The following is a 24,463-nucleotide window of genomic DNA, read 5'->3' as shown; positions in this document are numbered from 1 at the left end:
ATGGTCCATTTTCTGCTACAAAACTGAGACTCTTAAGGACTATCATCCTAAAAGTATAGTTTGAATGACCTTTTGCCTAAATGCATTACACCTTGGGCTTCCTCATACTCTAAGTCACCAGACATGTTTTAGTTCATTCTCAAGACCTTGTGCGCTCTCCTGAAATCAATCCCATTTATTGACTTATTGTAGCAGAAGGAACAGGGGTCACAGGCTCAGACAGCCCTGGTTGCAATCTGGCTCTATCACTTACAAAATCTTAGATAAGCAGCTTAATTAAGACAAAGCCTCACCTTTCCCATTTGTTCATGGATATAATAGCACCTCTTTCACTGAACTGAGAACATTAAATGTGGGAAAAATAAAAAAAAATAATAAATTTAGCACCAATAATATATCTAATATACCTTTCCTTCCTCCTCCTAGAAAAGGCTAAAAAAGTCATATTCCTCATATAGACATAAAAATATTTACTAAGAGCAAGTACCGTAATAGTCTTTTGTTAACTGTTTTTAACTGTTTCCTAACCCTAAACTTGCTTCTCATTCATGAAAAAAAAATCCACCCTCCCAAGCCCTGAAGTGATTAATTTTAAATTGTCATTTCTGCAATTCAAAAAAAAAAAAAAAAAAAAAAATTTAGCCCGGCTGGTGTTGCTCAGTGGTTGAGCATCGACCTGTGAACCAGGAGGTCACAGTTCAATTCCTGGTCAGGGCACATGCGCCTGCTGACCCCAGTGGGGGCATGCAAGAGACAGTCAATCAATGATTCTCTCTCATCATTGATGTTTCTCTCTCTCCCTCCCCCTCCCTCCCTCTCTGAAATTAATAAAATTAAAAAACAACAACAGTTTAAATGGCCTTTTGAAAGTTAAAATAAATAGTACCACTGATATTTCACTCACTAAAAGTCTTCCTCTAAAAGATATAATATAGAAGTCAGACTGTTTTTCCAAGCACGGAACCCTGTTTAAACTGACTGATCTGATTAATAATATCGCTTACCAAGGGCTTGATGAGAACCAAAGTTCTTTCAGGTACTTGTTTCTGAATAGGGATCACACTAGCAATGCTATGATAACCTGACACAGAGGCCAAAAGTCTTACTTTTCCACTCTAGACGTCCACTTAAATTCAATTGTCAGTTAAGCCTAATTATACACCAGCTACTCCATGAACCAGGCAAGAAAGCACTTATCATAGTGTTCCATTAGGTTATTAGGTGGATTATTAGGGGGAAAAAGTGTATGTGGAGAGTGAGGAAGATCTAAGGTCAAATAAATAATTGGGAAATACAGATTTCTTTATTGCAGGAACTGTCAGAGCCTTTAATATGTTACCACCTGCTGTGACTAATGGTGTGGGAGGGTGAGGAAGCCCAGGTCTGCATTATTTTCCACTTATTTGACTTCAGAACTACCTTACGGAGCTTTCCATTGAGCAAATGTTCCTCAAAACACATTTGGAAAAGGCTAGTTTTCAACGTATCTGTACAAAAGACATTATGGATTGCGGACATTTTTCTCAAGAGACTACAGCAAAGAATTAACTTCATTTCTCTATCTTGGGATTTCTTAGCACATGTCTGTCATGGAAACTTCATAGACTTTCCTCTTCATTGTTATAGTTTACTGCATATGGCCAACGGACATATAAAAGTCAGCAATTCAAAAGTCCAATCAGACATCTTCCTTTATGAGAGCCTTGCTTCTACATAAGCTTCTCTGCAGAATAGAGTTCACCATAAAATAAATTTGTATCCAATTCCAGAAGTTTCCTAGGTTTCAGAGAACAGCACAAATAGAGCATAGTCAAGGTAGGAAGAAATCGTGCAGCCTTCTTTAACAAAGAATGCTAGGTGGATCCCAGACAACATGCAAATATTTCTAGTGCAAAGGTTTAAGACACTGTACAGTGAGAATCCCACAAAGCAAAGTTTTTATTAGAATTTATTTAAACATTCATTTAACATATATTCTTCAGACACCTTAACACAAGAGAAAAGGACAATGATTCCTGTCCTCAAAAATTTACACTCTGACACTTTTTAGGTGACCTGAAATATCAATAAAGTTAAGGGTTGGCTATGAACATTCTAAATCACTAACAATTATTTACTTACTAGAGGCCCGATGCACGTAATTCATGCAAGAGTAGGCCTTCCTTCCCCCGGCTGCCGGCACTGGCGTCCCTCTGCACCCAGAACCCGGGCTTCCCTCTGGCACCCGGGACCCGGGCTTCCTTCCGGCCGCCAGCAGGCACCCAGGACCTGGGCTTCCTTCCGGCTGCCGGCAGGCACCGGGACCTGGGCTTCCCTTGCACCCCAGCTTTGTCCGGAAGGTCATCTGGAAGGACGTCTGGTCTAATTAGCATATTACACTTTTATTATTATAGAAGACTAGCAGCCTGTGCATGAATCCATGCGCCAGTAGCTCTCTGTGGGGCCTGGCCACTCTGCGCCCGCTGCCCAAAGGCTCTGTGCGGCCCAGAGGCCCATCCGCGCCCTGGCCTGGCCAGAGGCTCATCTGTGGCCAGGCACAGAACACTTGTCTTGTCGCCATGGCAACGAAGCAAGCATTCCACCAGGCCGCTCACGCTGCCTGCTCTCAGCGGCCGCCCCCTGGGACTGGGGGACTACGGCGGGGCTGAGAGGACTGGGCACCGCCATCTTGTGGCTATGGGCGCCACCATCTTTGTGACAGAGTGATGGTTAATTTGCATATTACCCTTTTGTTAGATAGGATCATAAATTTTATAATATAAACCTTTATAAGCTTCCAATACTATATCCATCTATGTTTCCAACAATGTCAACTTCACTGAACTGCATTTATCTTCTTTAACTTAAGGAACCTACATAATTTAGATAAATATTTTCCTAGCTGTTGAAATTCACCTCAAAAGTCATTGCTTTCATTTCGGACACAGAATACCTGGTTCTACAATGACCTTTCTTTTCATTTATTTTGTGATCTTAAATAAGATATGTCTTTGTTTTCTATTTATAAACTAGAGGCCCAGTGCACAAAATTTGTGCGGGGGGGGGGGGGGGGAGGGGGGAGGGTCCCTTAGTCCAGCCTGTACCCTCTCCAATCTGGGATCCTTCTCACAATCCAGGACTGCTGGCTCCCAACCACTCGCCTGCCTGCCTGCCTGCCCCTAACCGCTTCTGCCTGCTAGCCTGATCACCCCATAACCACTCCCCTGCCGTCCTGATTACCCCCAACTGCCCTCCCCTGCCGGCCTGGTCACCCCCAACTGCCCTCCCCTGCTGGCCTGGTTGCCCCAACTGCCCTCCCCTGCAGGCCTGGTCCCCTCCAACTGCCAGCCCCTGCTGGCCTGATCACCCACAACTGCCTTCACCTGTTGGCCTGATCACCCACAACTGCCCTCCCCTGCTGGCCATCTTGTGTCCACATGGGGGTGGCCATCTTGTGTGTTGGAGTGATGGTCAATTTGCATATTATCTCTTTATTATATAGGATTCCAGAAAGTAGCCTGGAATACTGAAATGATACATCATAGACAAGAATTTTCCAATTCTTTTAGGGTGATGTCCCCAAATTTTCAGTTGTAAAGGAGCACAACAAGGACTTTATCATCCTCAGTGAATTCTAAAATCAGAAACTGAGTAACTTAAAACAACTCCAAACTATTTTTTTTAAAGTCTTCTTATTCTCTCTGTGTGTGTGTGTGTGTGTGTGTGTGTGTGTGTGTGTGTATATATATATATATATATATATATTTTTTTTTTTTTTTAATTGATTTCAGAGAAGAAGGGAGAGAGTGGAGAGATAGAAACATCAATGATGAGAGAGAATCATTGATTGGCTGCCTCCTGCCTACTGGGGATTGAGCCCGCAACTCGGGCATGTGCCCTGGACTGGAATCGAACGCAGGAACCTTCAGACCGCAGGCCAATGTTCTATCCACTGAGCCAAACCAGCTAGGGCAAGTCTTCTTATTCTTTAATATACTTTAGCTCAACATACTTAGAAGAGGCTTGTATCTTCCCTAATTATTTATTGTGAATCATAAAAATAAATTATCACACACACACAAACACACATACACACCTGAGAGCTATGGTCCCTGCTGGTGTGCATTTCCACATCAAACATAATTTGCCCATCTTCTTGTGGGGAAGGGCTAGAAGAAAAAGAATTGAGCCATTAGTTTTCATTCCATTTCGTCAAATAAATTAGCCTCTACTGGAAATTAGAAAATTGAAAGTTACAGTAGTATGGCTTTGAAAAGCGGCAAATCAGAAGTATACAACAACCCCATAAAAGAAAAAACGAAATTGAGCACTTTTACTTCCAAAATGTTCTGGAATTTTCCAGTGGTGATAGATTTCTTTACAATGATAACTTTGCAAAGGAAATTACATACAGACACAAGACTGTCACATTTTATTTTTACTTTTTTCCCAATAAAGGTAAAATGATCTTTAAATTCAGACACCCCATTTGAATTCTTTGTCTCAACGTTCCTTCATCATTAAATAATTCAGCAACAGCAGTTCTTAAAGTGTGAAAACAGTTTTCAAAGACTTATTCAAAGTGTATTCAAGGTTAAAACTGCTTTCGTAATACTATTAAATTAATCTGCCATTTTCATTCTCATTCTCTCATGAATACAGTGAAATTTTCCAAATGCCTCATGTGTGATATTATAACAGATAGAATGCAAAAGCAGATGAGAATCCAATTGTTTTCTATTAAGCCATGTATTAAAGAGATTTGCAAAAATGTAAAACAGTGCCACTGGTCCTAATTGTTTTGCTTATGGAAAATAGTTATTTTCCATTTAAAAAGTTAATTATGTTCAAATATAATGGTTTATTATTTTGAATTAATGAATACATATTTTTTTTATTTTCTCAGTTTTAATTTCTAATATAGTAAATACCAAAATATATTGCCCACATAAACAAAAGCTTTGGGGTCCCTAATAATATTTAGGAATGTAAAGCACAGAGACCAATGATGTGACTCAGTGGTTGAGTGTCGACCTATGAACCAGGAGGTCATGGTTCAATTTCCAGTCAGGGCACATGTCCGGGCTGCTGGCTCAATCCTCACGAGGGGTCATGCAGGAGGCAGCTGATCAACAATTCCCTCTCATCATTCTCTCTCTCCCTCCTCCTCTCCCTTCCTCTCTGAAATCAATAAAAATATATTTTAAAAAAAGAGAACTACTATTCTATTATTTCACAAATATTTGCTTTGAGATATTTCAGTGAATTAGGTAAGCATATTCATTAGATAAACATATATATATTCATATATATGTATACATATAAATATATAACCTTTAATGAAAAATACAAAATACAGTTCCAGAACTACAAAAATTTACAGATGAATTTTTAGACAAAAACACGTGATTATGAACTATACCTCATACAAAGGGATGAATATAAGGTACTAAGTTCTATTATTAGCTTTATCCATGATCCCTTGTGCAATTCCATAGAAAGTCTCTAGGTCTTTCACTACAATACCTCGCTCCCAAATCTAAATTCAAATACGGATGAAAAATGCTCTGGGCTGAGAGAGCCTCGGCTAGGGGAACCAAGATGGCGGCATAGGTAAACACCTGAACTTGCTGCCTCGCACAACCACATCAAAACTACAACTAAAAGACAAAACAGATACCATCCAGAACCACAGGAAGGCTGGCTGAGTGGATGTTATACAACTAGAAGGAAAGAGAAAAGCGCAATGAGACTGGGAGGAAGTGCAGAGGTGCAGAAGTGCGGAGGTATGGAGGCACACGCGGAAACGGGCTGGCAACTGGGCACCCTGTAGCCTTTTTCAATCGGGAGGAAGATACGAGCTCCTGACTACTCTGAACTCCAGTTCCAGGTGAGACTCTGGGGACCCAGACTCATATGGGGAGAAACTGGACTGTCTGGCATCGGGTCGGAACACGAGGGCAGCTTTCTCTCAGAGGTGCTTGCAGTGATCATTGTTCCTGCACAGTGCCACGGGACACAGAGACCCCTGGATTTCTTCGGGGCAGGGCTGATGGGCAGCCATTCCTGTTTGCTTCACCCTGGTGATTCCCTGAGACCCTGCCCCACCCAATTTACAACCCCACCCAAGCTGTGCGAAGAGGCTTTTGCATATGAATGGCCTGGCCTTTTGCAATCTAAAACCTAACAAACTTCAGCTGAGTCAGAGAGCCCCAGAGCTTTCAAAAGAAGTCCCAACGCTCCACAGCAGCTTGCATTGCTTCACAGCTGGGCCTCATCTGGACACCTCCAAACCCCAAACAAAGAGGAAGAATCTGCAGAGCTCTCTGCAGTTCCTGTTGGGTGGCCTCAGGCAGTGGCTGACTTTGCACCTCCTTGGATATCCAAGAGCCAGTGGTCAGAGTGAGACCATCCAGATTACAATTCTTCACATCCGTAAGAGACATGCTCAGGGCGCAGACTCAGTGAGTGCCAAAGCCCCACTGAAGCAAGTCCTGCCTCATAAGGGTGTCTCCAGCACACAAGTTCTCCACTGTAGACACAACTGGTCCTCACAGCCAATTGGCCTGGAAGTCAATTCCTCCCAGTGATACCAACAGCAATCAAGGCTTAACTACAACAATACTGTGCACACAGCCCACAAAAGGGTGCACCAAGAGTGTCCACCTCAGGTAACTGGGGAGGCTGAGCCACTGGGCCCTATTGGACACCTAGCACACAAAGCCACTCTTTCAACACAGGGAAGCAGCCAAAATGCGGAGACAAAGAAACAGGTCACAAATGAAAGAAATGGAGGAAAGCAAACTACTGGAAATAAGAGTTCAAAACCACAGTTATAAGGTTACTCAAGAATCTTCTAGAAACCTCCGAGAAATTAAGTGAGACCCTCAAGGATATGAAAAAGGACCAATCAGAAATTAAGCATACACTGACTGAAATATAGAATAATACAGAGATCCAACAGTGGACTAGAAGATCACAAGAATCAAGACAAAGATTTGAAATACAAAAAAGCAAAAAACTCCCAACTGGAAAAGCAAAAAGAAAAAAGAATTCAATAATATGAAGTAGTGTAAGGAGTCTCTGGGACAACTTCAAGCGTACCAACATCCGAATTATGGGGGTGCAATATCTTGCTCTCTCTCTTCAGAAGAAGAGAGAGAGCAAGATATTGAAAACCTATTTGAAGAAATAATGACAGAAAACTTCCCCTACCTGGTGAAAGAAATAGACTTACAAGTCCAGGAAGCGCACAGAACCCCAAACAAAAGGAATCCAAAGAGGACCACACCAAGACACATCATAATTAAAATGCCAAGGACAAAAGACAAAGAGAATTTTAAAAGCAGCAAGAGAAAAACAGTTAGTTACCTATAAGGGAGTACCCATACGATTGTCAGGTGATTTCTCAACAGAAACTATGCAGGCCAGAAGGAAGTGGCAAAGTAATGAATAGCAAAAACCTACAACCAAGATTACTCTACCCAGCAAAGTTATCATTTAGAATTGAAGGTCAGATAAAGAGCTCCACAGATAAGAAAAAGCTAAAGAAGTTCATTACCGCCAAACCAGTATTATATGAAATGCTGAAAAGTATTCTTTAAGAAGAGGAAGAAGAAAAAAGTAAAGAGAAAAATTATGAACAACAAAGTGACAACAAATACATACCTATCAACAAGTGAATCTAAAAATCAAGTGAATAAAAAATCTGACTAACATAATAAATTGGAGAATATAATAGAATCAGGGGCATAGAAAGGGAGTGGACTGACAATTCTCAGGGGGAAAGGGGTGTGGGGGGTGTGGGAAGAGACTGGACAAAAATCGTACACCTATGGATGAGGACAGTGGCGGGGGGTGTAAGGGCAGGGGGTGGGGTGGGAACCAGGTGGAGGGGAGCTATGGGGGAAAAAAGAGGAACAACTGTAATAATCTGAACAATCAAGATTTATTTTAAAAAATGCTCTGGGCTTAACCTGCTGAAAGGAATAAATATTAACTATTAAAATTGTCATGAGCATGTGTACAATGTTAATATATAGAGTTGTTGGTTAGACTGACTCAAAAATAAGTAAGATCACCAGAAATATACCAGACTGATTAAGCCTAGGTTGACAAAGGAGATTCTTAAATGAAGATAAGAAAAAAGCTGCTTCTGTATCAAACAAACATATTAATGTATTCAGAAATGTTTGCCTTGAACTAGAAATCTCAGGCTATGGCACAGAAACCGAGTAGAGCAAGGTGCTCTTGTTGTCCACAGTTATTGTCATAATGCTCGTAACTCTGTTGGGTTCACAGCCAAAAGCCAAGTGAAGGGCCAGCTTTACACAGCCAAGACCAGGTCGAGGCAGGCGCATGACCAAGACTAACAGAAGTCCTGCTCTACTTCCACGCTCTTCTTTACTGTTGGCGCCCATCTCACTCAAAATATACTAAACATTTCACCGGTGAACTGCTTACTACTCCTAACAACTTGGAATGCATTAGAGCTTCAGTCCTGGCTCCTGTTAAGATTAGCTGGAGAGATTTTAATATATTCTCATGTTTCTACCCCTCCCCTGACAACAAGATGAGAACCTCCAGGTCTGTGCACTGGTATTTTTAAAAGCTCCCTGGGTCCACATCCCCAGTAGGGGGTGTGCAGGTGACAGCTGATCGATGTTTCTAACTCTCTATCCCTTCCCCTTCCTCTCTGTAAAAAATCAGTAAAATATATTTTAAAAAATTAAAAAAATAAAAGCACCCTGGGTGAATCTAGCATGTAGGTTGAAAAATCCTACAACAGGGTGGAACACAAAGCAAAACACATAGCGGTTATCTTCTAACAACCACCACAGTGACAAAAATATACCTATGGAATCATTTTTAAACTGAAAGTATATATAAATTAGCTTTGGTACCAATACCTAGAAATCCTAAAACTTTTCTACCTACAAGAAATACTTCTTAACAACTTCAAATAGAGAGATGCATGACAATTCAAATGACATGAATTATGAAGACTCTTAAATGTTAAAGGGTGTTAGTCAGATATCCCAAAAGTATTACTGAGCTAGAGTTCCAGGCCTCCTCTGAAAAATGGCCAGTAACCCAGAGCCTGTAGATACATAAGCTGAGGGACAGGAAAGTGTTAAAAAGCATTTGCCACCCCCTCACTTCACATGTTTAGAAACCCAACTGAAACACAATCATGCAAAGGTGACTTCATATTCAATCACAAGTATAACTGCAATCATCCTATATAATAAAAGCCTAGCCCTAACCGGTTTGGCTCAGTGGATAGAGCATCTGCCTGCGGACTGAAGGGTCCCGGGTTCGATTCCAGTCAAGGGCATGTACCTTGGTTGCAGGCACATCCCCAGTGGGGAGTGTGCAGGAGGCAGCTGATGGATGTTTCTCTCTCATCGATGTTTCTAACTCTATATCCCTCTCCCTCTGTGAAAAATCAATAAAATATTAAAAAAAAAAGCCTAATATGCAAATTGACTGACCAGCAGAACGATGGGCAGAATGACCGGTCCTATGATGTGTACTGACCACTAGGAGGCAGACGCTCAATGCAGGAGCTGCCCCCAGCAGTGGTGGCAGGGGGCAGGGTTGGCAAGCAGGCAGCACCAGGCCAGCCAAGGTGGGTGCCGGGGGTGGGGGGGGTGGGAGGCCCTGATTGCCCCGCCAGTTATCCCGCAGAGGGAGGTGACTGGCGGTGGCAGCGGGGGGCTGGGCCGGTGAGCAGGCGGTACCAGGCCAGCCAAGGTAGGTGCCAGTGGGGGCCTCCCAATTGCCCCACCAGTCACCCTGCAGATCGGCCCTGGTCACTGGCCAGGCCTAGGGACCCTACCCGTGCATGAATTTCGTGCATCGGGCCTCTAGTAAATGAAATAAGATGACCAGAGAGGCAAGCAGGTGACTTGTTTTCTGCTCAATGACAGCACAGTGAACAACAGATGAAGCAACACACTGGTGCCAATGATCAAGGGTCACCTACTCGAATGGATACTGAAAGCCTATCAACAGGGCCATAATAAGCAGGGAACTACAGAAACTATCAGGGAGTTCCATGATATGCATGTAATACCTTTATATTTTCTTTTTTGTGCTATGTTTTATTATACTTTGCTTTATTGCATTTTACAATGTTATATATTTTACAAATTGAAGACTAGACCCACCACCAGCACAAGGATTACTAATACGACTGGCTTTATTGAGATACTAGCTTTATTGCGATGATCTGGAACCAAACCTGCAATATCTCTGAGGTATGCCTGTACAATATAAACTTCATTCTGAAAGACACACTAATGCTGTCATGATTGGAATCAAAGGCAAGCTGCTCAGAAAAGAGCTATCTGCTCTTCTTCTGCTTCTTGACTGGAGCCATCCCAGGCTCTTTAAAAACACAGGAGTAAGTCAAAGATGAGGTGGGGTAGTGGGGGTGCACACTGTGCCACAGAGACAGCAAACCAATCCTCTGCTGCCTTGGTAACATCAGTGGATCATAAGACACCCAGGAACTTCAAAACATGACTTACCTCAGTTAATCCTTTTATACTTTTTAAAAAAATAAGTAATAATACGTGCTAAACACAGTTTTTACAAAGTACAAATATATTCAGAAGAAGAAAAATCTGTAATTCCATCCCCTAAAGATAATCACTGTTTATATATTTTTTAATTTTTTATTTCTTTTTTTTCCTTTTTGGAGAGAGACAGAGAGACCAGGAGAGAGAGAGAGAGAGAGAGAGAGAAACATCGATTTGTTGTTCCACTTGTCCTATTTATGCATTCATTGGTGATTCTTGTATGTGCCCTGACTAGGGATTGAACCCACAACCTCAGCGTATCAGGACAACGCTCTAACCCAGTGGTCGGCAAACTCATTAGTCAACAGAGCCAAATATCAACAGTACAAAGATTGCAATTTCTTTTGAGAGCCGAAAACCGACTTCTGCACATGGGCCACAAAGTTTCAATCGCACTGTACGTGCGCGCCGCACATGGTATTTTGTGGAAGAGCCACACTCAAGGGGCCAAAGAGCTGCATGTGGCTCACGAGCCGCAGTTTGCCGACCACTGCTCTAACCAAGTGAACTACCCAGCTAGGGACCACTGTTTACAATTAAATGTTTCTTTAATCTTTTCCTGGGCATTTGCATTTTCTACATGGCTGATACCAGTTAATTAACCAGAAGATCATCCAATACCCCTTAGAGCTGTAAGTATGGCTGTCACTGATCTAAGAATTGTTAAATGATACAACTGTCATTGAATATCTAGTTCCTCTGAAAAACAGAGATGCTTATACTGAAAATAAACTAACAGCTCAGTTTCATTCTACACATACATTCCTCTATATTCTTATTGTTTCACCATAAAAAGTCCTTAATCAGTGGAATTAGTTTCTCTAACTTAGAGAAAAATGAGGTCTAAAATAAAACTTCCTCAGATAAAACAGAACGGGCTTCAAAATGAACTGTCTTTACAGACTTGGTCGGTGCTTCCACCATGCAAATACTGTTCTAACTTGAACCAACTTGCAGTTCCTGTGACGCAAACATTTACTGAGTGTCTACTACACGCCAGCACCATCACTGTGAGAGTACAAAGGAGATGAAACACGACCCCAGCCTTTTGGAGCCTCACAATCTAGAAGGAAGGACAGATATACACAGAGATAACTATATTCAAGGCAGAATGTGATCTGTGAAACAGGGACACAAAAGATAAAAGAAAATGGGAGAAAGTTAGATTAATTTTATAAGTAAACATTTACGCCATTGACTTTTTTTAAAGATTTTTTTTTTATTATTGATTTCCAGGGAGAGAAGAAGAAAGGGGAAGAGAGAGAGAGAGAAACATCAATTGGCCACCTCCTCCATCCCTCCACCCCCGCCCCCGAATCCTAAGGATCAAGCCCACAACCCAGGCACGTGTCCTGACCGGGAATCAAACCGGCAACCCCTCAGTACACGGGACGATGCCCAACCAATTGAGCCACACTGGCCAGGGGTATGCCACTGACTTTTAAAATAATAATCATCTAAATATGATACAGTCTGATAAGGAAACTGCCTTAATATGGGGGAAAACAATGGGCACTCAAGTACTTGTCAATTAGCTGTCTGATTTTAAAAACATATGCTGTAATAAATCGGCTGTCATATTTTCCCATTTATTTTTCCTAATGGGAATTAACCTTGTAACCCATCTGTTTTCTGAATTCTACCAAAACATGGATCTCACTTACCTGTCACAGTGAGAACTGCCTCTTGAACTACTCTGTCCTGATTCATGTTGTGCATCCAAAAGAATCTTCTCCATGTCTCCATTGTGGATAGAGGATGAGGAAGGGACGTGCTCCAGTCCCCCATTTTTCCCATTGCCATTATCATTACCATTGCTGCTGTTCATGGGTAACTCCACCCAGGAACCTGTTGGACAAGTCAGATAAGTTAAGCACAGCAGAACTGAAATCTGTCATGTGCACACAGATGTGAATATGGTGAATTCAGATAAGAAGTCTTATTCGCTTCCAACCAAACGCAAAACGTATTCTGAGACAGCTAAACAAGAAGCAATAAAAGTTTAGAAATCTATATAGTTCTGTTCCTGAAGCAGCTCATGCAATCAACCAAATTAGAAAAAGTTGAACTCTAAAACTAGTATCCTTCAGCCAATTTTCTTTCTGGTTAAAGCTTAGTTTATATACAATAAACACTATTGGAGATTTTTAGGTTGCTTTTCAAAAAATAGCTACTTTATATCTAGACAGGCTATTTACCTTTAATATTTTAGTTTACATCTTTTCCATAGTCTACCTCACCTATTTAGTTGTATCCTCTCCACAAATAACATCAATATATGACAGTTTCATAAAGATCATCTAGTAAATAAGTTAACAACTGTGTCCTAATTAGCACAAACAATTGAGAAGCTCCTAGAGAAGCAACTTAAATGCAATCATAAAAATCTCAACTTGTGTACAGATCTGGAGCACAAAATTAATGCAGCTGGCTCTCAACTAAATCAGGTGATAGTGCTAACAAAATCGGAAAAAAAAAGGCTGCACCTCTATTCCACAAATTAGTTTCTTTTTTTCCTTTATATCTCATACCTTCTATTCTTTCTCCTTTATGCGCTAAACATACCTTGTAAGAACTTGTCTCTTCTCTCTTCTCTTGCACGAGTTACTACCTTCTAGATTTTTCATTAAGCCTCATTGGTGTGGGGGGAGAAATAACTGCTCATCTGCTACAGGCAACACTGAAGTTTTCTCAGGGGAACAGTCGAAGGGGGCGGAGCCACAGAAAAGGGGATGTGGCCCTGGTAATGTAGATAGTTCCAAAAAATATTTATTGGCTTAGTCAGTTTGCTGAACACATGAAGGTGTTTTCATTTTAACAAGAATTGACAATAGTAGCCAATAAGCCAACTTCACAAAAAAAGAGATAGTAATGTATTTTTTCTTCCGTAATTTCCATTCCTTACAATAAATTTTGTTTTGGAAATCGTCACCATGCAGGTTGATGGGGCCATTGCTCTAAACTCTCAGCAAAAGCATTAGAGAAAGTTCTGTGGCTAAACAGTATTCCATCAGCAAATCAGAATAATCACCCAAATAAGGTTCAAACCCTAAAGGCACTCTATATGAGGTGAGGACTATTCCAGATCTAGAAGTGAGCTCAACATCATCCTGATGTGAAGGGAAAGCTCAAAGGCATACTTGATTGGAAATATGACTCCACCCCTTACTATCTACTAGTATCTGACTTTGACTTTGAATTTCCTCATTTGTAAAACAGAGGTGATTAATAACATAGTACCTACCTCCCAGGGCTACTGTGATGATTAAATATAGGAACACTAGAAGCCCGATGCACGAAATTTGTGCAAGAGCAGCCCTTCCTTCCTCCGACTGCCGGCACCAGCTTCCCTCTGGCACCCTGGACCGGGGCTGCTTCCAGAAGGTCAGCCGGTCTAATTAGCATATTACACTTTTATTATCATAGATAGGTAAAGTGTCTACTAAACAGTAGCTGCTCAGTTACACACTAGTTAAAAGAGTTTATATTTGTCCCTAGCCTGGTAGCTCAGTCATCCCTATACACCAAGATTACGGGTTGGATCCTGGTCAGGGCACATACAAAAATCAACCATTGAATGAATAAATAAGTGGAACAACATATCAATGTTTCTCTCTGTCTCAAATCAATAAAGAAGAGTTTATATTTGTAAATTACTTAGAACAGTGTTGGCTAAATAAAAAAGAAGTGATCTTTTCCTTCCTTTCCCTCTGAAGCAGTCCTAGGGTTGTCACAGTTCCATAATTATTACTAATTATTTGGGACTATATTGCCAAGCAACATAGTTACATGGCATCTCCATGGCCTTATTCTATATGCGCACAAACATGTACACAGACTAGATAGAACTCAACATGGGTTAACAAATTCAGCTAGCAAAGCTAAGGCAGATTTAACACTGAACATTTAACTAAATATTTGGAGTGTCTCCGGAGTTAAGAAATATGTCAAATGCATCCCTAAATTTAGAGCTGGGCAAAATATTTTAACTGGAAAGAGAGGCAAAGAGAGAGGTATATGATATCAACTGTTGATTGTTTTTTTTGTGGTTTTTTTTTTTCTGCTTTCACTGTTTCTGGGATTTTCAAACTTATTTTAGAACCAGTTCTTGTACAGAAGCCCAATGTGTACAATTAACAAAAACAAATAAAAGGCCGGAACTACTCTGGCAGAATCAGAACTAAATAACCAGGAGTTCCAGATGGGTCTCTGTGGAAGCCAGTGTTCCCTAAAATATAATTAATGTTCACTTTAAGTAGCTAATTAAAGAGAAAAAAGGGTGTAACAATATCAGGTTTTCTGGACCTTACTTTTTTGAAGGATTTCCACACCAATATCTAAATTCTACTTCTTATATTAAAAATATGTAAGCAATCATAATCTAGAAACTTGGGGAGAAATAACTAGAAAAACTTAGTAAAAGCAATCTCTGCCTTAACACTCAGCATAACTGAAAGCATTTCTACTTAAGACAATATTTCCTTGACATATATTAGCAGTTAAGAGCACAGACTGAAGCCAGACTCCAACTGTACCACTTACTAGTACAGCTGTTATACCCTACACTTGCCAGTTTTCTCATCTGTAAAACAGGGATAATAATTGTATCTACCTCATAATATAGTTAGGGGGATAAAATGAATAAAAGACATTGAAAATAGGAAAGGTTACTAGTACATAGTAACTGTTAGGTAATATTATAATTATACTTTATCTTTTAAAAAATATTACAAAAATGTTTCTTGAAAATGCAAACATCAGTACATAAAGTAAAAATTAATACCTCTCATCCCAATCTCACATTCCTATCCCAAAGGAAACCAGTTTTAAAACTTTCCTATGTAAACTTCCAGAATTTTAAATATGGAATCATACTATTCATTTTTCTGTAAGTAGCATTTGTTACCTAACAACTTGCAGATGTCTTTCAATGTCAATGGATATTGCCTTACTTCATTCTTTTAAAGAACTGCTTTGCATCCCATCATAAAGATATACCATACTTCTCTAAATGGCAATGGTCAACCATTACCCAAAGTATTGTTTCCAATATTATTATTAAAACCAAGGCTTCATGGAGAGTAATCTGGCAATATATATTAAGGGCCTTAAAATGGTAGATTTCCTTTAATTCAATAATTCTCTTCCAGAAATATCATCTATGGAAAAAAACAACACCGGTACTGCAGAGAAAGTTATTCACACAGATATTAAGAGGCTACATATCAGCTTCATCATTTGAGAAAAATGGGGGGAAAGCAAATTTATCTTTCTCAATAGATGAACTACACGTCTTTTTCTCATCATCTGGTTCATTCCTGATTTACAGCTCAGAATTTCTTCATGTTCTAACTCTACCAATCCTAAGTCCCTTTTTACTTAGAAAGGAAACAAGGCAAGATATGAGGACTGTGCTATCCAAGCAATAGAAAGCAGAAAAAAATCTGAGTGAATTCTCTTCCTAATAATCTTTAAAATTAAAAACTGCAGGCTCTGTTACATTAAAAGCCTACTTACAAATTGAAAACTGTTCTGTTATACCAGATTGTACATATACACAATACATTGGATTTTTTCTATTTTAAGTTCTTGAGAATGGCTAAGAGATTCAGAGAAACATGCTTCTACATTCTCTAATACAGTACATCGTGAAGGCGGGTCCAGATATTGTGATTACATTCACAACTGTATGCTGTATATACTCTTTATAGTTTTACTAGAGGCCCAGTGCACGAATTTGTGCACATCAAAAGGAAATTAATTAGAAGAAATATTTTAATACTAGAGGCCCGGTACACGAAATTTGTGCATGGGTAGGATCCCTAGGCCTGGCCAGTGATCAGGACCTATTAGAGCCTTCCAGCTGCTGGCCGGGGCCTTCCTTCCCCAGCTGCCAGCTGGGGCCTTCCTTCGTTCCGCGCCACCGCCTGGTGGTCAGCACATGTCATAGCGAGCGATCGAACTCCTGGTCAAACTCCCCAGGGGATACTTTGCATATTAGCCTCACACACACACACACACACACACACACACACACACACACACACACACTAGCAGATTGCTGTTCGCCCTTTCTAAATACACGATCAACAATGACAGATCAAAACACACGCGTGCGATTGGTGCCAGTGAGAGCTTTATATGTATCGCGCATGCGCGAGTCAACTTAGCCTTTTATAGATATAGAATAAACTTGCTTAATTAGACCTGCTTTCTGATTTAGCTAAACTTTTTCCAGCCCAGTGAAGTACCCCAACTTATCTTTCAGGTAATTGTCAGCAACACAGCAGTAAATACCAACACAGAGCAGATTATTATTGTAGATCACACAGGAAGAACAAAGGGTAAAATATTTAACTGCAGCAGTGTCTGACTATATTCTGCACAGTGAGAAATCCTGAGGTCATTTTCAAGGTCCACCATTTCTAACTTCTTTTCAGTTGGGTCAAATTTCTAAATCTCCATTTTCCAGCTAATGAAAAGAAAATAGGATTCCACCTACCTACTATCTACCTACTCCAGGACTTCTGTGAGGATCAAATGAGATGAGGCACGGGAAAATGCTTCACAGACATTTGGGGATCTCAGCAGCGTTGGCTGCGATTTGGTGGGGTGTCGCTCCGGGGTGGTGGCGGGGCCTGTGACCCACTTGGGGGAAGCCAAGTGTTGCTGTGGGTGCTAGGTCCACAGTGCCATTTCTCTGTAAATGGTCAGTGAGCGTCATGGCAGCTCCTGTGTTGAGCATCTGCCCCCGGTAGTCACAGCTACCAGTCAGACGGACACTTAGTATATTAGCTATATATATACATATATGGCTAATATGCTAAGTGTCCGTCTGACTGGTAGCTGTGACTACCGAGGCCCAGTGCACGAAATTCGTGCACGGGGGGTGTCCCTCAGCGCAGCCTGCACCCTCTGCAATCTGGGACCCCTTGAGGGATGTCTGACTGCCTGTTTAGGCCCAATTCCTCTCACAATCCAGGACTGCTGGCTGCCAACCACTCGCCTGACTGCCTGCCTAATTGCCCCTAACTGCTTCTGCCTGCCAGCCTGATCACCCCCTAACCACTCCCCTGCCAGCCTGATCGATGCCTAACTGCTCCCCTGATGGCCCGATTGCCCCTAACTGCCCTCCCCTGCTGGCCTGGTCACCCCTAACTGCCCTCCCTTACCAGCCTGGTTGCCCCCAACTGCCCTCCCCTGCAGGCCGGGTCGCCCCCAACTGCCCTCCCCTACAGGCCAGGTCCCCCCCAACTGCCCTCCCCTGCAGGCCTGGCCCCCCCACAACTGCCCTCCCCTGCAAGCCTGGTCACCCCCAACTGCTCTCCCCTGCTGGCCTGATCGCCCACAACTGCCCTCCCCTGCTGACCTGATCGCCCACAACTGCCCTCCCCTGCTGGCCTGATCGCCCACAATTGCCCTCCTCTGCCAGCCATCTTGTGTCCATATGGGGGCGGCCATCTTGTGTGTTGGAGTGATGGTCAATTTGCATATTACTCTTTTATTATATAGGATATATATATATAATCACCAGTTCAATCCTCACACAAGAGGGAAGTGGAAGAGTTAGGGGTGAGAGAGAGGAGAGAGAAGGAAGAAGAGTACTATTTCTAAAATTTCCCTCAAGTTTTCAAGGCTCCACATGTCACTCTGACCCTAAACAGGGGTGACCCATTTCATTACATCTTATTCTCTTTCCTTAAAGCCTTTATTTTATTTCAAGTACCTGATGCTAGAATTCAGACCATGAAGAGTCACTGACATTCTTATGAAACAGAAAGTCAGTAACTAGTAAGGAGGTACTTATGTGTTCAAAAACGGTATTATGAGGCAGTGAAGTTTCACAAAGCTTTCTTGCAATATGGGAAAGCAAGATCATGGCTAAAAATGTTTAAAAAGAAAAAAAGGGGCTGTACTTCCTACATTAAACAATAAGAATTATACTGCTATCTCAATTTTCCTTTTTAAAAAAAAACTTTATTGATTTCAGAGAGGAAGGGAGAGGGACAGAGCGATAGAAACACCAATGATGAGAGAGAACCACAGATCGGCTGCCTCCTGCATGCCCCCTACTGGGGACCGAGCCCAAAACCCAGGCACACACCCCTGACCAGAATCAAACCTGGGACCCTTCAGTCCACAGGAGGATGCTCTATCCACTGAGCCAAACCAGCCAGGGCTCCATTTTCCTTTTATTACCTCCTGATTTTTATGAGATACATGCCCTATACAAATATTCTTAAGTAATTTAGTGGTTTTCTTAAGAATAAAAACTAACAACTGGAAATTGGAAAAGAATCTTTTAACTTTGAAAGCTGTTCAGATATTTGTCCACTAATATGTAATGAAAGTGAACAGTCCTCCTATAGTGGTAAACTAAAAAATATATATCAGAGAAATGTTTCATTATTTCAAATCCTATATAATAAAAGCATAGTATGCAAATTCTCCCCTCCACCGGGAGTTGTCCGGGAGTTTGACCAGGGGGCGGGGCCAGCCAGGGGAAGGGAGGGAGGCCCCGGGAGGCAGCCACTAGGGACCCTACCAGTGCACTGGGCCTCTGGTAATTCAATAATTTGCTATTAAAACTCTGCTTTGACCTCCTGAACTAAAGATAAAATCCCAAGCCAGAGATAATCTGTACCATGAGTTCATCTCCTGTTTTTCATAGTTGTGCAATTTTACCCGACAAAGAACTTCAACTTATCAGTGATTTGAATAGTGCATATTAGATGCCTGGATAAGTTGCTTTGCCCAGTGCCCAAAAATAATTTGAAGGACTCAATAAGGCTTCTTGTTTTGCTCCGTCCAGTGTTGTATAATGAGCTAAAAAACAGAGTAAAAGGCAAGAGGGCAGTAATTAAATATGGCACTACCTAAAAGCTTTTCAGTAATTTAAAAGCTCACCCTACCCCAAATAAAATGCTTTCTACCTCATTCTGACATCATACACAGGCTGAGTGTTCTTCCATTTCTTAACAGCTAACATAAAAGTAGCAGCAACTGCTTGGCAAACATCATCAAATATCTCATAGGTCTGTCAGACACAGAGATAAACAATCACATATAGCTCAAACCCATTTTTTTTTTTTTTTTTTGTTAAATGGTCAAAGGAAAATGACAATTCCTTTGCTTTCTGTGAAATCATGTACAATATTAGCCAAATAGCTAACGTAAAGGCATTATAGGAAAACAGAATACAACTAAGAAACAGATACTAAAAAGAGGTAAGATGGTCAGGTCACCTCTGTACATTGTATTAGATGGAATAACATACTGAGAGAATAAGAAGCACACCATCTGGCCAATGAAAAGAAGTGTCCCGAAATGAGCACTAGATGGGATGAAAGTAAAAACTTCAGCTCTAGGCCCTAGCAGGGTGTGAACTGGGACAACACACTTTACTCTAGATCAATTTCTTTCCTAGTAAATAACAAGTGACAGTTATCTCTCAAGTTTCCTCCCACACTTAGTAAAGTATATGATTGTTAACTCCTATACTGTAAACCTGAAACTAATACAAAATAATATTAAATGTAATTTGTAATTGAAAAATAAAACTTTAGGAGGTGGGTGGGGAGAGATTAACCAAACAATTTATATGCATTCATGGACACAGACAATAGTGTGATGAGGGGGGGGGGAGGAGAGGGGATTATTGGGGGGAAAAGAGGGACATCTGTAATCATTTGTAATACTTTCAACTATAAAGATAAAAAGAAAAATTTAAAAATAAAAATAAATAAAATCTCTTCCCATTCTAAAATCCCATGCTTCTATGAGTATGCTAAACTAACAGGTAAATAATTTTAAAATGCATATTAATATGTAAAGCAAATAACACTTATGGACTCTTAAATTAATACTAACTTACTGTAGGAAATGATATATGTCGTATATTCCAGACCATAAGACAGTTAAACGTTTTTAAAAGTCAACATTTAAGGAATTTATCCACAAAAAGATGAAGCAGCAGCAATAAGCAATGAAAACATCTTAAAATACACAAATTCTATCCCCATCTTGGGAGGACAGGAACTCTCTTCCCTAAAATAATTTTTAGGCCATACTGGTACACCGCCCTCTTATGAAAGATACTGCAATGCTTTTTTTAAATGTCAGTTAAGCATCCAAATGATTTTTAAACAATGTCATCTGGCATATGCTAACTGTCCCAACCACCTCTTTTATGAAAGGAATTACAGAAAGATCAGGCAAAAACCTTCCAAGACCCTGAGCTTTAAAGACACCTGGGAATACCCTTAGGACAAGATGTCTAAGCACCAGAATGTCATGAAAAGCAACTGTAGTTGGTCGTAATTCAATATTGCCATTAACTTTCAACCGCCCGTGTGTATGAATGTTTTTAACCGTTTCTAAAAATTCATTGCCCCAGACTCCGTGATTTGTGCAATCTTGTATGGTTCAAGTGGGTGTTTGTTCATAAACAGGTTTATAGGGCACACAACCCTATCGTTAAAAAAAAAAATCACTTGAGCAACTCTGAAACATCTCAAAAAAAAAAAAAAAAAGTAGCATAGCTTCCTCCACCCGCAACGTGATACAAGTAACCACTAAATTACTAAATGATTTTCCTAACCAGCCTGTGGTAACAAAGGAACGCAACCAGAGGGCTCACGTTCCCAAGCCCAGACGCAGGCCGATCCAGCGAGGTGGGGTCACCGGGCCGAAGCCCGCAGCACACCCGACTTCCTACCGTCCCGCGGGCGCCCCCTCCCCTCGCCCGCGGCCCGCGTCCATCCCCCGGCGTCCCTGCCGCACGTCCCCAACCCGGCCCACGTCCCCTAGCCGCCCGCTCCGCCCACCCGCCCCGGCGCCCAAGGCCCGCCCCTCCATGCCCCCCGATAGGTTCCGCTCAGGGGCCACCACAGGTGGGACCGGCTCGTACCCCCACTTTCCCACCCACTTGCCCTCCCCAATAGCGAACCCCAGCAGCCCCCGACCCCAAGACCCCAGAAAAAAGGAAGACCGGTCCAGAGGAAGGCAGAAGCATCTCATCCTGACAGGTGACGGGAGCTGTCAGTCAGCCGCACATACTCGACCTGGACCAATGGGCTGCCTTCTCCTCCCGCCCCCCGCGCGGAGCCGGCCGCGGGCCGGCGGGGCTCCTCCTCCCCCATCGCCTGAGGCAGCCCGCCCGCCCGCCCGCCGCTTACTGTTGAGGCCGGCTGCCGGGGGCACAGGCGACTCCCCTTCTTCGCAGTTGTTGTTGTTGTTGTGCAGGGGCGGTGGCTGCTCTACTAAATGAGTCGACATTGTCGGGCGGCTGGAGGAGCGGTGGCCGCAGCTGGACTGCCTCCGGCTCTCGGACAGCAACACAACAAGCCGAGTCCCCCGCCCCCTTTTCTGCTCCTGCGCAGTCCCACCCCGCCCTTGACGTCAGAGCCCGCCCCGGCCACGTGACGACAACACCACAGGCAGGGGCGGGGCGGGGCGGGGCGTTCCCGGCGGACTACTGACGTGGAGACGCGGGAGGCACGCTGACGCGCGCGCCAGGAATGCGTTCCTGCGTGTCATTTGCACCGGCAGGACGGGTGAGTTATGCGGCTGGAACCGGGATGGGGTAGAAGTGTGCAATGAGGAAATGTAAGGTGCTCATGTGCTGGCACCCACGTCTCCCACACCTACAGGATCAACATTGTTTTAGCCATCCGTGAGCATTTATTTCCTTTTTGGTATCTGTAAGGCCTCACTTCTGTCATAGGTGATGCTACTGACACAAAGGAAGGAAAGACCCCAGTGTCTCCCTGTCGTAAACCTGAAATAAAGCTGGTAAAACATGAACAGTATAAGGCAGACTAGACTTTTAGTTGTTAAAGAATTTCAAGCGTTTTAATTACAAACGTTACACGCGATCATTGTTTTACAACAAATTTCATCCTAAAACTTGAAATTTTTTAATTTGTTTAGTGATTTGCCTTTATAACTATATATTTATATAATTGTTTTAATTTCTATTTCTTCCCTTTTTTGTTTTTTGTTAATCCTCACCTGAGGATAGTTTTTTCCATTGATTTTTATTTTTTAGAGAGAATGGAAGGGAGGGGGAAAGACAGAGAGAGAAACATCAATGTGAGAGAAACATATTGACTGTCTCCCACACGTACCCTGACTGGAGCTGGAGATTGAGCTTGCAACCCAGGTACATGCTCTTAATATGTTTTTTATTTATTTCAGAGAGAAAGGGAGAGGGAGAGGGAGAGAGAGAGAAAAACATCAATGATGAGAGAGAAACATTGATTGGCTAGCTGCCTCTTGCACACCCACTACTAGGGATCTAGCCCACAACCCGGGCATGTGCCCTTGACCGAACCTGGAACCCTTCAGTCCGGAGCACGACACTCTATCCAATGAGCCAAACCGGCTAGGGCCCCAGGTACATCCTCTTGATCAGAATTGAACCCGGGACCTTTCAGTCCACAGGACTATGTTCTAACCACTGAGAAACTGGTTAGGGCTAATTTCTATTTCTTTGTTTTGTTTTTTATTAATCCTCACCCGAGGATATTTTTCCATTGAGTTTTACAAAGAGTGGAAGGGTGGGGGAGAGACAGAGAGAAATATTGATGTAAGAGAGACACATTGACTGGTTGCCTCCTGCAAGGGCCCCAACCACAGCCAGGGATGGAGCCTGCAACCCAGGTACATGCCCTTGACTGGAATTGAACCTGGGACCCTTCAGTCCACAGGCCGACGCTCTATTCACTGAGCCAAACTGGCTAGGGCTAATCTCTATTTCTTTAGACAGTTTCTTTTAATGCCCAGAAAGGAGCAATAATGAAATTAGTATAAGTCCTCTTCTTCCACCTTTCCCTCAGCTACCTACCTATTTTTCAGTTGATCATACTCTCTTAATATTTACTTTTGTAGTTTTAGATAGAGTTGTATATCTGTCACTTGATTCATCAACTTAATATGATAAATTTGATGAGTTTACATAAGATAGCATATCTTGCCCAGTCTCTTTTGTTTCTCCCTTTTCCCCACCCCAACCAACTTTTGTTAATTATTAATTTCAACATTATTAGAGTTTATATATCATAATGTATGTATCCTATAACAATTGCCACAATCATGCTGCATAGCAAACCACCCCAACTCATTGCCTTAAACAAGAAACATTAATTCTCTCTCATGCATCTGAAGGATATTAATATAGACTTTGCTCAAATGTATTTAGTTTCAAAGTGAAAGGTGGTCCAGTTCTGCTCCCCTGTCGGTCATCCTCTTTGGACCATGGGTTGGTCAAGGCATGTTCCTTTCACTATGATGAAAGAAGCTCAAAAAGAATGATAGTTCTGAACTATCATTTCATGCACATTCTATTGGCCAAAGCAAGTCAGACAGTCACCTGCAAAGTGAATTTGCGAAAGGAATAGATTCTCAGAGGATGAAGAATTGGGAACAATAGTGTAATCTACAACAGCACCCTCATATTTGTTTTAGTTTCAATTCTGTAGTTATATATTCACTGCTCGTTATGGGTCCCATTGCCACAATTTATGCAATTACTTCTGGCTAGCTGAACTTTTCTGAGGATAGCATTCCTAAGATAATGCATTTCTAAAAGGTTGGCCTATTGGAAGATTGGCCTGTTGGCTGCGGAATTTTTATTTGAAACATCTTCCCCCCCACCCCCCACAATAATTGACATACAACAAACCACATATTTCTAAATACACAATTTGACAACATTGGACTATGTGTGTACATTGTGAAACCACCACCACAATCAAGATAGTGAACATATCCATCATCACCAACATTTCCTTAATGCCCTTTTTAATTTCTCCCTCCTGCCCCTACACCCTCTTTTCCAGATGATCAATGATTTTTATTTCATTGTTGTGAAATCTGGAGGAGAGAAACCAGCCAAG

At 41.9% G+C, this 24,463-nt stretch overlaps 1 protein-coding gene across 2 annotated transcripts in view; it reads right to left on the bottom strand.

Moving 5' to 3' along the window:
* BNIP3L (BCL2 interacting protein 3 like) overlaps window positions 1–21,958 on the bottom strand; it is a 29,244-nt gene extending 7,286 nt beyond the window's left edge. Inside the window, exons 1-3 of one of the 2 annotated variants that reach the window (XM_080676504.1) lie at window positions 21,743–21,958; window positions 12,230–12,413; window positions 4,076–4,148 (exon numbers count right to left, since the gene is read on the bottom strand). In XM_080676504.1, coding sequence (XP_080532630.1) covers window positions 4,076–4,148; window positions 12,230–12,413; window positions 21,743–21,842 — 357 coding nt within the window. In that variant the 5' untranslated portion in view covers window positions 21,843–21,958. Of the gene's footprint in view, window positions 1–4,075; window positions 4,149–12,229; window positions 12,414–20,439; window positions 20,587–21,742 lie in introns of those variants that run through there. The other variant, XM_080676505.1, reaches the window with a different exon arrangement.
* Between the last annotated feature and the right edge of the window lie 2,505 nt (window positions 21,959–24,463).

This window comes from Plecotus auritus (assembly GCF_963455305.1).
Source record: "Plecotus auritus genome assembly, chromosome: 6".
Lineage (NCBI taxonomy): Eukaryota > Metazoa > Chordata > Mammalia > Chiroptera > Vespertilionidae > Plecotus > Plecotus auritus.
The sequence above is the reverse complement of the archived record's forward strand: the minus strand, read 5'-3'. Positions and strand labels throughout refer to the sequence as shown.